General features: G+C 52.6%; 1 protein-coding gene across 3 annotated transcripts in view; it reads right to left on the minus strand.

Annotated features, from left to right (window-relative positions):
* FLOT2 (flotillin 2) overlaps positions 1-12,555 on the minus strand; it is a 29,649-nt gene that overhangs the window by 3,940 nt on the left and 13,154 nt on the right. Inside the window, exons 3-9 of one of the 3 annotated variants that reach the window (XM_082201879.1) lie at positions 11,031-11,099; positions 9,191-9,281; positions 5,370-5,493; positions 2,569-2,687; positions 1,896-2,009; positions 1,664-1,783; positions 29-243 (exon numbers count right to left, since the gene is read on the minus strand). In XM_082201879.1, the coding sequence (XP_082058005.1) occupies positions 29-243; positions 1,664-1,783; positions 1,896-2,009; positions 2,569-2,687; positions 5,370-5,493; positions 9,191-9,281; positions 11,031-11,099 (852 nt within the window). Of the gene's footprint in view, positions 1-28; positions 244-1,663; positions 1,784-1,895; positions 2,010-2,568; positions 2,688-5,369; positions 5,494-9,190; positions 9,282-11,008; positions 11,100-12,555 lie in introns of all 3 variants that reach the window. The other 2 variants (XM_082201877.1, XM_082201878.1) reach the window with 2 other exon arrangements.

The following is a 12,555-nucleotide window of genomic DNA, read 5'->3' on the forward strand; positions in this document are numbered from 1 at the left end:
AGGCCCCTCTGGCTGCACCCCCACTCACTTCTCTCCCTCGGCAATCTCCTGCATGCGGTGCGCCTCTGCTTCCGCTGGTAACTTGACCGTGGCGATGAGCTCTTTGTCCATGCGGATGACCTCCTGCTCCTCAACATCAATCTGCTTCCGGCGCTGCACCACCTCAATCTCAATCTCCTCTTGGCGGATCTTCTGCTGCTCTTTGGCTCCTTGCAGCTCGTAGGCCAGCTGGGCCTGCGCCGTCTGCAAAGAGATGGGGAAGGGGCCACAAGTTGGTGACACGGTCTGCGGTCAAAAAAAGCCCCCACTTCGTCCTGATGAGCCCTCTAAGTCACTCTGAGGCTTGGGGCACCCTAGATTTCCCTGTCCTTGTGCAATGATGTCCCCAATCCCTCTCTGCAAACTGTAAATTCATTTTAACTTATATGTCACTTAACTGTGAAAAACAACAACCTCAAAGCAGTTTGCAAAAAAAAATAAAACAGTATAATTATCAATAAAAAGAATTAACCACAATAACTTAGGACTTTCAAGTTGCAATGGACTATAGACTAAAAGCAGATTAGAACTTGCATCAGGTGTCTAGACGTCAGTGCAGGCTTGTCAAAACAAGAATTCTTAGCAGGGGCCTGAAGACTCCTTGCCTGCCTGGTGTCAATAGGCAGGGAGGTCCAAAGTGTAGGTGCTGCCCCACTAAAAGACTGAGTTCTTACAAATGCAGAACAGGGCATATATAGTGCCTGTAACAGAGTCAGTTCCACCAATCAAAGCAGGTTGAGTGGGTGCATACGGGAAAGGGTGATTTCACAGGTAAGCTGGTCTCAAGTTGTTAAAGGCTTTCTATACTAATATTAACACCTGGAACTTGGGGCCTGGAACTCAACTAGCCTCCTCTTCCAGGTCTCCGCTCCACAACCTATTTATTCTTCCCTTTTAATAATAATAATAATAATAATAATTTATTATTTATACCCCGCCCATCTGGCTGGGCCTCCCCAGCCACTCTGGGCGGCTTCCATAAAAACCAAAAATACAGTAAAATATCACACGTTAAAAACTTCCCTGAACAGGGCTGCCTTAAGATGTCTCCTGAATGTCAGGTAGTTGTTTATCGCTTTGACATCTGCTGGAAGGGCGTTCCACAGGGCGGGCGCCACTACCGAGAAGGCCCTCTGCCTGGCTCCCTGTAGCTTTGCTTCTCGCAATGAGGGAACCGCCAGAAGGCCCTCGGCGTTGGACCTCAGCGTCCGGGCAGACTGATGGGGGTGGAGACGCTCCTTCAGGTATACTGGACCGAGGCCGTTTAGGGCTTTAAAGGTCAGCACCAACACTTTGAATTGTGCTCGGAAACGTACTGGGAGCCAATGCAGGTCTTTCAAGACCGGTGTTATATGGTCTCGGCGGCCGCTCCCAGTCACCAGTCTAGCTTACCGAAACCACTTCCCAATTTTTATCCTGCCTGCACAACACCCAGTATTGTGTCTCTGCTGTGGGCAGGCAGCAGCCATGCGGAGCCATCTCAGACAAACCAATTTCTCAAACACCTTGGTGGTTGGTGAACACTCTGGCTGATTTATCCTACACCTACCCACCCCAGAAGTTAGAAAGTCCTTTCTACCGAAGCCCCAAAGCGCTCCTCTGAGTCCCAACCCTCTCCACGCACCTTTATGTTGATCTCTTGGCTGAAGGCGGCCTTCTGCATTTCGAAGGCACGCTTCGAGTCGGCTACCTTGGTGTCCGCCATGAACTTCACATCCAGCATTTCTCTCTTGTATTCTGCCTCCTGCAGGAGGAAAACAGTCAGAAGGCAGAGGTCAGCTGACCACGCTCAGAGTGACGCTGGAGCCTGGGCAGGAGCGTAAGACGGGCCTCTCCTCCTGTGCCATTTGACGTACCCGGATGCCGGCGTCTCGCTCTGCCTCAGCCACCCCGATGTCGGCGTCTCTCTGCACCACGGCGGTCTGGGTCTTCCCTAGTGAGCTCAGGTAGCTGACTTTATCGTAGACATCCTGCACGGGGAGGAGAGAAATTGCTCCATTCAGGAAACATGAGAGAGAGACGTAGCTCAGCGGACAGGAATGCAGACCGGGAACTTCCCTGCCTCTCCGAGATCTAGGGCCGCAGTTCAGCATCCGAGCCCCTGTGTAGCATGCAGAGGGCCCCGAGTTCAATCCCCAATGGCATCTCAGGGTAGAGCTGGGAGAGACCCCTTGGACAGCTGCTGCTCCCAGTTAGTGCAGGCAGCACTGAGCTAGATGGCTCTGTGTACGGCAGCTTCCTATGTATTTGAATAATCCACTAAGCAATAAAGGCCTTTCTGGGGTATTGAAACGGGATGATCAGACATGAAGAGAGGCATATAAAATGATGTCTGGCATGGAGACATTGGATAGAGGTTTTCCTCCCTCTCTCCTAATCCTAGAACCCATGGGCCTCCAACAAAGCTGCAGGTTGGAGGGTCAGAGCAGATAAATGGAAGCACTTCTTCAAGCAGTGCAGAGTTAAGACTCGGAACTCCCTCCCCCAGGAGGCAGCGAGGGCTAACTCAAAAAGGGACGCGGCTCGTACCTTGATAGTGAAACTCAGGATCTCAATGCCCATCCGGCCCACATCAGGAGCCGCCACTTCCCGCACGAGCTTGGCAAATTGGTCCCTGTCCTGGTAGATTTGCTCGACGGTCAAGGTCCCTGCAGAAGGGGGAGGCAGAAGACAAGATGGTGGCAAAGTGGCTACGAAGGAGGGAGTCCAGGAGACGCCCGTAGGGCATGTGCTTCTACCAAGCCAAGTGAGCAGAAAGAAAGATCCCATCTGCACTAAACATCGAAACCAGCCATCATACTGCTTCCAACGGTCATGGCTTCCCCGCTAAAGATCTTGGGATGTGTAATTTATGAAGGGTGCTCAGGGGAATCGTATGTAAAAGCAATTTGAAGGGAATGAAAAACATTCCTTAGCTATTTGCAAGCAATCACAATGCCCTGACATAATCAATAAGCAACAAAGCACGGAAAACCCACAAACATCGTTCCAACATGCTCTACAATGTGCGAACGCTTGATAAAACTCACTAAATATATCTAAAAAATTCTTTACAACAGGAAAATAGGGATACTCCTGTAGAGTCGGTAGAACAGTAGAGTTGGCTCAGGGACCCCAAGGGTCATCTAGTCCAGCCCTCTGCAAGGCAGGAATCTCAAAGCATCCATGACAGATGGCCATCTAATCCAGTGTTTCCCAACCGGTGTTCCGCGGCACACTAGTGTGCCGCCGGACGTTGCCTAGTGTGCCGTGGGAGGGAGTCGGGCGAGTCGGGCTAATCCTCCGGCCCCGCTCCCCCGGGGAACGTGCCCCGTCATCCGCTTCTGCCTTGCTCCCTGTGACAGGAATTCCCCAAACTGCATCAGCATCTGCCGCTTGCCCAGTAGCCCCGGCGCTGCCTTGCGCCCGGCGCCCCCGCCATCCTCGGCGCAGGGAGCGAGGGGCGCGCAGGCAGGCGCTGCCCGGCGGAGCGACGGCTCCTTCCGAGTGGCTGGCAGTGTCTGGGCATGACTGGCCTCCCGCCTGGTCCCGCGGCGGCTGCAGACGCGGCCGAAGCAGCGCAGGGAAGGAGACGCCCGGCCGCCCAGCCCAGCCCCGCACGCTCCCACTCTCTCTCGGCGGCCGGGGAACGGGGCCAAAGCGGGCCCCCACCTGAGTGGCGGCTGCGTGAGCCAATAGGCGAGCTGGGGCAGAGGGGGAGGCGGGGCTCCGGAGAACAAAGGAGGGAGGGGGCACCCGGGAGAAGGGGGCGGGGCGGGAGGAGCGGGGAGCGCGGCGCTGCGCCCGGGACGCCCCAGTTCCGCCGGGTTAGAAGCCGGCGGCCTACCTCTGCTGGCCGTGGAAGGCAGCCGGGTCTGGGTCGCGCCCCGAGAGTGGCGGGGTCCGCGCACAGCCTGCCCTCCAGGCTGGGAAGTGGCTCCTAGGCTCCGCCTGAAGCCACGCAGAGCCCGCAAGGCGCCCTCGGCGCAACTTGGCCGGGGCAAAAGGCGAAGCTCTGGAGGGAAAGGCGGCCGGATTCCCCTCCTCGGCGGGTCCGGTGGTCTCCCGCCTCCTCTGAGGAAGGGTCTCTTCTTCAGCTTTTCTGATCCTTCGTGGCACCGTTGGGAGAAGCCGAAATAAATAATGGCCGTGCCATTAAAGTTCTCTCTTTTATAAAAGGGATCCTAATAGAATCGTAGAGTTGGAAGGGATCCCCAGGGCTATCCAGTACTGTACAACCCCTGCAGTGCAGGAATCTCAGCCATAGCATCCATGGCAGACAGACATCCCACCTCTGCTTAAAAACCTCCAAGAAGGGAAAAACCTCCCGAGGGAGACCATTCCCCTGTTGAACAGCCCTTACCAGCAGAAAGTTCTTTCCCATGTTTAGTCAAAATCTTTATTGTAACGTGAATCCACTGGTTCGAGTCCTACCTTCTCTACCTTCTATGCTGTTACTATTTTTTTATTTTTTTTTACATAAGTAAAAAGTGACCTTTCCCCATCTGGCATGGTGGTGTGCCTCGAGATTTTTTTCATGAAACAAGTGTGCCTTTGCCCAAAAAAGGTTGGGAAACACTGATCTAATCTCTGCTTAAAAACCTCCCATTAAGGAAACTGAATTCATCCCAGTGTCGAACAGCTCTTATCATCAGAAAGTTCTTCCTGATGTTTAGTAGGAATCTCCTTTCTTGTAACTTGAAACCATGGGTTCGAGTTCTACCTCCCAGAGCAGGAGAAACAACCTTGCTCACTCTTCCATGGGACAGCCCTTCAGATATTGGAAGGTGGCTATCCTGTCTCCTCTCCAGCTCCTCTTTCCCAGTTTAAACATACCCAAATCCCTCAACTGCTCCTCATCAGGCTTAGTTTACAGGCCCCTGATAACCCTGGTTGCCCTCCTCTGCCCACCTTCCAGCCTTAAATTGAGGTGCCCAGAACTGGACACAGTACCTGAGGTGTGGTCTGACCAAGGCACAATAGAGGGGTACTATGACTTCCCTCGACCTGGACACAAGACCTCTGTTGATGCAGGCTAGAACTGTAGAAACCACAGCTTCCCTTACTCTTCCATAAGAAGTTGAAGACTGCCATTGCCTCAGATTAAAGAACAGTCTACATCACACAATAAAAGCACCACCTGTGTATTTACGACATTTTGAATGCGACCAAGCAGTTAAATATATGTAACATTGCATTTAATATCCCAGTTGCTTTTACGTATGTTTTCCCTCTTGACAAAAAAAAAAATGCTACTGAAACAGTGTTGGGAACACCAATCCTTGCAGCCGCTTATTTCCAGACGTTTATGCGAAGCAAGAGAGGGTGCCCCCCCAGCCACGCCCCCCCACCTAGGATGGAGCGCAGGTGCCCTTCCAGCGTCTGGAGGACCACATTCTTGATGTCCTGCACGTTCTTGCCCAGGAACTGCTCACAAGCCACCGCGAGAAGCTCCCTCTCAGTCAGGATTTTCACCTGCAGGCAAAGAGAGAGAGAGAGAAAAGAAGAAGACATTTGACGTGAGCCGCGAAGGGGCCAATACGGTCATCGAAGTGATAGGCTAGTGACAGAAGCAGAGCCTGTGACCGCTGGGGCACCCTTGCGGGGGCTCGGCTCGGCCCCACAAGGATCAGGTCACCAGGAGCCCTCTTCATACCCATCAGCAGCAAACCGGGAGTTTCTGTTAGGAGGCAGGCTGCAGGGGAGCCCTGTGCCTGATTTTAAAACTCTTTGCATCGCTTCCTGATCCTGGAGAGCAAACCAACAGTGGCCCCAGAGGAAGCAGCCTCAAAGCAGCAAGGCCATGAGTTCTGGGGGTCCCGGCACCCTAGCTCTGCATCCAAGAGGAGGACATGTTGTAAGCCAGGGGTGGGGGCATCGCCACTCCTCTCCAGATGTTGCTGGGCACCAGCTCCCATCATTCCCTTGGAAACTTGAGAGTTGGAGGCCAGCAACAGCTGGAGGGCCACAAGGTCCCCCACCTGCAGTAAGCAAAACCAGGAGCCCACCCCCCTCTCGCTCCTGCCGGAGGGAGGCAACAACCCATTGCACATGGAGCTCAAAAGCACCCCCGCACGACCAATTCAGAAGGTTTGGCATCATCATGTCAGAATGTATCCAAACTTGCTTCTGCTCTCTCACCCACCCACCCACCCCCTCTTTCCTGAAAAGTCATTTCCTTAAAACTGGCAGCTCTCGAGGGTAAACAGGCCAGCCAGATCACCTGAGTGCTTTTCTCTTTCACAATTAATAATAATAATAATAATAATAATAATAATAATAATAATAATAATTTATTATTTATACCCCGTCCATCTGGCCAAGTTTCCCCAGCCACTCTGAGCGGCTCCCAATTGAGTGTTAAAAACAATACAGCATTAAATATTAAAAACTTCCCTAAACAGGGCTGCCTTCAGATGTCTTTTAAAGAGAAGATAGCTGCTTATTTCCTTGACATCTGAAGGGAGGGCGTTCCACAGGGAGGGCGCCACTACTGAGAAGGCCCTCTGCCTGGTTCCCTGTAACCTCACTTCTTGCAATGAGGGAACCGCCAGAAGGCCCTCGGTGCTGGATCTCAGTGGATGGTACAAGCTGGTGCAAAGCCAGCAGGCCTCTCTTGTAACCGTTTCAGCTTATTATTCCGTTTGGGGATTGCAAGCGCTGCTTGAGATCGGCAGGAAGGGGGTAGCTGTTTATCCCAACTGCAAAAAATGAGCCAGGGAAGTTTGGGTGGTGGGGGTCTGTACTGGGCTCTGCAGGTTATCCACCAGGAAGGAAGGAAGCCTGTATGTCTGTGTAGGCTGGACATAATTTCACTCTCCCATCCTGGGGCCGCTCCTAAGGTTCAAGTCTCTCCCCCCCCCCCCGCCTCCTTTAGCCTTTAAGGGTCTTAGCCAACTAGATTCTGCTCAGAACAGACCTATTAAACTGATGCATCTCATTCAGTCATTCCTGTCACTTCAGTTCCTGTACTCTGAGCAGAAATAACATCAGATATAACCTCAAAATTCCTTCTCTCGTCTGGTTTGGTAGGAAAGAGAATGCACCCAAATGGCACAGAAAGAAAAAGCAAAAAAAAAACATTCCCAGGAGGAGGGTTTTTTAAAAAATAAAAAAACGAATTAAAAATGTGAACTGGCCAGCAGGCTTAATAAAATATACGTAAAATAGCAGGAGATAGAGGCTTTATTAATGTTAACACAGCTGGGATTATGAAGGCAATGAACTTTTAAAAAATAAAAATCCTACAGCTGTTTTAATTGGGGAAGCCAGGAGTTCATCGCCACATCGCACAACCCCAGAGAAAACTCAAAAATAATGACAGGGGGAAAAAGGGAGAGGAGACAGATGTGATGGGAGGAATCCCAGTGCCTTATTAAGGAGAAACTTCCACCAGGGCAAGCATATTTACTTGCCCCACTGAACAATCCCTGCTCTCCTCTGCGCTGTTTTGGGGGTTTTCTTGACCAGTCTTCCAAGAGCCAATTGGGGTGGGGAACATGGGGAAAGGAGGGGGGTGGAAGCCTCATTGCGCCAGTCCTTGGGCAGGGCTTCCGCTGATGGGACGCCATCAGTTGAATCTCCAGCCCCCTGTTCTATCAGCCTGCCTGAAATCCACGTCCCTATTCCCTGAAAATAAGACGGGAGGGTGCTCTTGGGAAGCTCCCAGCCTCACCCTGCCACTTTCCCCTCCTGGAACTATAAAAGGGGCCAGGGTGGGGTGGGGTGAACGGTGGGGATCGCCTCGCAAAACACCGCAGGGACACAGGAAGCTGCCTTAGACTCAGACCCCTGGGTCCATCGATCTCAGTACTGCTTGCACTGACCGGCAGCAATGGCTCTCCAGGATTTCAAGACTGGGATATTCTCTCCAGCCTGAAGATGCAGGTGGAGGCTGAATCTTCTGCATGCAAAGCGGATGTTCTGCCCACTGAGTTACGGACCTTCCCTTCGTCTTCCCAATAAGACCGTGGAGATTAGCCACAATGTTCAGGTCCCTGTTCAAGGGAAGTTCCTGCTGGACAAGCATGGCTGAAGTAATAATAATTTAATAATACTTTTATTATTTATAGGTCACTCATCTGTCTGGGTTGCCCCAGTCACTCTGGGTGGTTCTCAGCACAATATTAAAAACACAATAAAGCCTCAAACGTTAAAAACTTCCCTGTACAGGGCTGCCTCCAGAGATCTTCTAAAATTAATATAGTTCATTATCTGTTTGACATCCGATGTGAGGGCGGACGCCTCTACCAAGAAGGCCCTTAGCCTCACACCCGTTTTTTAAAGGGGGCTTGTGCCTCTGGCATTTGTGGGTGCTTGCCTATGGAAGAAAACTGCAGAAAACCAGACTCAGAATGAGTTAGCTGGTACTTGCCCGGGGGGGGGGGGCTGAGTGTCTTGCTAAACTTGAGGTGTTTCTGGCTGCAAAATGGCTCCATTGCTGCGATGACCCTGCACCCAGCGGCACTCCAGAGACAGAGGGTGGACGAAGCACCAGCTCAGGAGCTGGGCCAGGTCTGGAGCTCTGGCCAATGGTCTGGGGTAACGGTAGCCCAGTGACTTTTGGTGGGCAACAGGTGTGCCGCCATCCCTGCGGTAGACCAGATGACTGGGCCAAACCTAAGGGGACCCCCACCCAGGAGGGGTCCATGGAAGCAGCAGAAGCTGGGGCAAGGTTGTTGGTTTTTGGCTAGCTACCGCCTTTGGGGAACAACAGAGACACAGAGGTGGGTGGGGCCAGCTCACCACACTCTGCTCCAAAGAGGCCCTCCAGGAAAAACAGTAGCTCCTTGTGGTTTCAGGCCTGCCACCATCAGAACATTTGCATATGTGGGGAGAGAAAACACTGAAGAAATCTTCCAGACCAGCATGAGTTCGGACGGAGGGTGGCAGTGCAGCAGCCCAGGAGCAGGGGTGCGTGTGGCGACAGCGCCCTCTGCTGCCCAGGTGGGAGAGAAGCAAGGGCCTCGTGGGTGGGGGACCATGCAGCGGTGAACTGACAGTGGAGGGGGGGGGTGAGAATCAGCTATCGAACAAAGGGCCGGTGGGTGTTTTCAGAGCAGACAGCGCCTCTCTTGCTCCCCTGGGCTAGAGCGGCCTCCTGGGAGGGAGAGACCAGGAAGGGTTACAGAGGCATGCATTCCTGAAAGGAGGTGTTTTCAAGTTACTGTACCTGGGCCACACCTGTGACAGTTAAAGCTACCCCCTCCGCCGTCTCTACGTCCTCGCACCTGGGCTGTAACGTCATTATCTCTAGGGAAATCCTGCCAAAAAACGTAAAACATTGGCACGTTTCCAGGTAACAGGCTCAGCTCTCTTCCCCCGTGGCTCGGGGCCACCTGCTGCTTTTCTCCCAGGTAATGCAGATGCAAGATGTACGGCTGCCTGGCCAAAAAATTAGAGGGGGCTCCCTCCCCCACCCCTAAAAAACGTGGGCCACTTGGCTGTGTTGGAAGCTGGTGGAGAAAAGCCTTGAAGCCACATGGATCAGGTAAACACAACGGGGCCCCACTGAGAGGTTTCCCCTCCCAGAAGAAGGGGGGCCCCTCCTGCTTCTCAGGCCTCAGAAGGACAGCTGCCTGCCTGAAGCACCCTAGGGTGTCTACACAGAAGGTCAGCATTGGAAGCTGCCTGGGCAAAGGACTGAGGAAGCAGGCTTTTGAAAAAGGCCCCTGGGATGTTGGCTGGTTTATGAACCTGAGCATCATCAAAAGGCAAGGAAGGACCCCCTGTGAGGTTGAGGCTAGGCTACTGTAGTGTGCTGGGGTCACCCTTGGAGACTGTCTAGATGCGGGGGAAATATTGGGTTTCCTCCGAGGTGGAGGAAAATCTTTGGGGAGTTAGGATTTAAAAGCCACCCCCCATTTGGCCTGGCTTTTGTTCCTATGAGCTGAGCTGCAGGTACTACAGAAGGCACAGATTACAGAGGGCCTTCTGCTGCCTAAGTGGAAACATCTGATTCCCTCCACGGTTATACTATGTCCCTGGAGGGAAGAGAAAGGGACCGGGTATAGTTGTTATCAACCTTCCTCTGGCCAGGTGCCCTGCCATTGTTGCTGGACTCCCAACTCCCATCAGGGTGGGTGGCCAGCATGGCCAATGGTCAGGGATGCTGGAAGCAAAGCCCTGGCTGGGGGGAGGTTGGGATTGAAGCTTCGGAGAAGCAAACGCACCTGGCAGGTGTGTGCTTTTCACCTGATGGGTGGTGTGTTCAGCTCCCGGAGTCGACTTGGCCAGCCAAACACCCTACTGCTGACGGGGGGGGGGGCAGAGCACCTGTTTTGCATGGAGGCAGCCTCCCAAACTTAGAGAAGGGCGAGTGGCAGGGAAGACCCTTCTCTGCCAGAAACGCTGGAGAGCTGCTGTCAATCAGGGACAGGACACAGGAAGGGGCTTTGCAGTGAGTCAGGAGGTTGGTGCATCCAGCTCAGGGCGATCTGCCCTTGGCAGGGGAGGGCAGGGGATGTATTTTTCCTGACACGTTTCAGGTGCCAGAGGACAGCCTGCTCTGGGACTGGCCCAGGAAGTCTCCTATGTCCCTAAGGGGTAGGATCCTAGGTCCCTCCCCCCCCCTCTCTCCCAGAGCTGCCTTCCTGTCCCTGTGCGAGGCTGGTGAAGCAGGCGGATATGGCAATGGCGAGGGGGGCAGGCGGAGGGGGTGGGCGAGCGGATGCTAGCCACGTTCCCAGAACCCTGTGAGAATTTTGGAAGAGCTTTTGCATGCATCTCTCTCTCTCTCCCTCTCTCTCCATTACCATGGGGTGCAACAGCAGGTAGCAAGAGCCAGAGACAAGGGGGAGGAGGAAGGCGAAGGAGAAAGGGCTGGTGCCGAGAGCGGCCGCTAGAGAAAGGAAAACATATATTAAGAAGAGCAAGCACTCAAGTCCTTGTGCCGCCACGGTCGCTGCTTGCTGCTCTGCCGCTGCGTGAGAAAGAATGGAGAGAAGGAGACCGGTTAGGGACAAGAGGTTAGAAGCGGGCAGATTATTACCTGTGCGACCCCCGTTACGTACAGTGGGACCCCCTCCGACGTCTCAATATTCTCACAGCGACAAAGGATGGTCATAACCTCCAAAGACAGTCTGAACAGTGATAAATAAAGGTAGGACAGCAAACACACAAAGGTGGTGGTTACCAGAGAGCAAGAGAACACCAGAATTTGCCAAGGAGGAAAGACGGGACTCCAGGGTGGGGGTTGCATCTTGGGGCCAGGCAAGAGGGGCCGGGTATTTGAAGGAGGCAATGCTGAGCCAAGGCCACCGTTGCCCTCAAAGAAGCTGCCCTGCTCTGGGTACAACCCCCAACATACACACACATCCTCCCCAAAGGACTCCCCAATTATGAAAGCATCATCCCCACCCTGGACTGCTCTGCTCTGTTTACCTGTATAGCAGGTTTAAAGGGCCCTTTTTCTCATCACGCTTTCACTGGGATTGGGGAAACCTGGCTTTTTCTATTTGTAACTGCAGCTGAGGTGGTTTTACTTTTGAGCTTAAGCCTTCACTGGTTTAGATTTAAATATATATATACCGTATTTTTTGCTCTATAACACACACCAGACCATAACACGCACATAGTTTTTAGAGGAGGAAAACAAGGGAAAAATATTCTAAACGAAATAGTGGATATATGATTTTTGTGGTTCATGCTGTGGCCACAGACATGTGATCTGACAGTGAGTTTGGAGTAGCCCAATGCAAAAATCCTGAGGATCCATGTGGATCCATGCTTTGTAACCACGGAGGAGGAAAGGAAGGGGAACCATGGATCCTCTGCTCACGACTGCAGCAGATCCCCCCATACACAAAAGCTCATACCAGTAACAAACTTAGCTGGTCTCCAAGGTGCTACTGGAAGGAATTTTTTTATTCTTGAATGGCTTTGACGTTCATACACTGGGGCTGTCTGGCTGGTGTTGACCCACGGCAGTGCCTTTCTGTGGTGGCTCCCAATCTGCAGAATGCCCTCCCTGGTGAGGCGTGCTTCTCTGCTGACTTTCAAGAGGCATTATAGAATATTTGTGTTGTTGGCCAAACAACACTGTTCCTGGCATTCCCCAAATCACGGGCTGGGAGTACGTTTTTTAACTGTTTCAGAATGCATTTTCGCTATTAGAATTATTATTATCTGGAATGGTTTTTTAAAAAAAAAATCACAGATGCGTTTGCCGCCCTGGGCTCCTTTGGGAGGAAGGGCAAGATACAAATTGAATTTACCTGAATTTTAGTAAATTTCTGGCAATCATCTTGCAAGAGAGGGGAGTGCCCAGCTGATAACACAGTCTAAGATATGGCAACCCCACCCTTGTGTAGCAACCCCTGCAGGGAGAGAGACCCAAATCTATCCACCCACTGCAGATCTCTGCTCCTCCTGCAGCAAACCCAGAGAGTCCCGTCTTTCTCCTTTCCTTGTTAGTGCCTACAGAGGCAGAGATGCCCCCACAGGTGTTAGGGTGATTATTTGCACATGCTGTGGATTCCCCCCCATTCCCCAGCCCCCCCCTCCACGGACCCTGTGGACTACACACAATGTGCTTCA

This window comes from Podarcis vaucheri (genome assembly GCF_965113315.1).
Source record: "Podarcis vaucheri genome assembly, chromosome: 15".
NCBI classification, from domain to species: Eukaryota; Metazoa; Chordata; class Lepidosauria; order Squamata; family Lacertidae; genus Podarcis; species Podarcis vaucheri.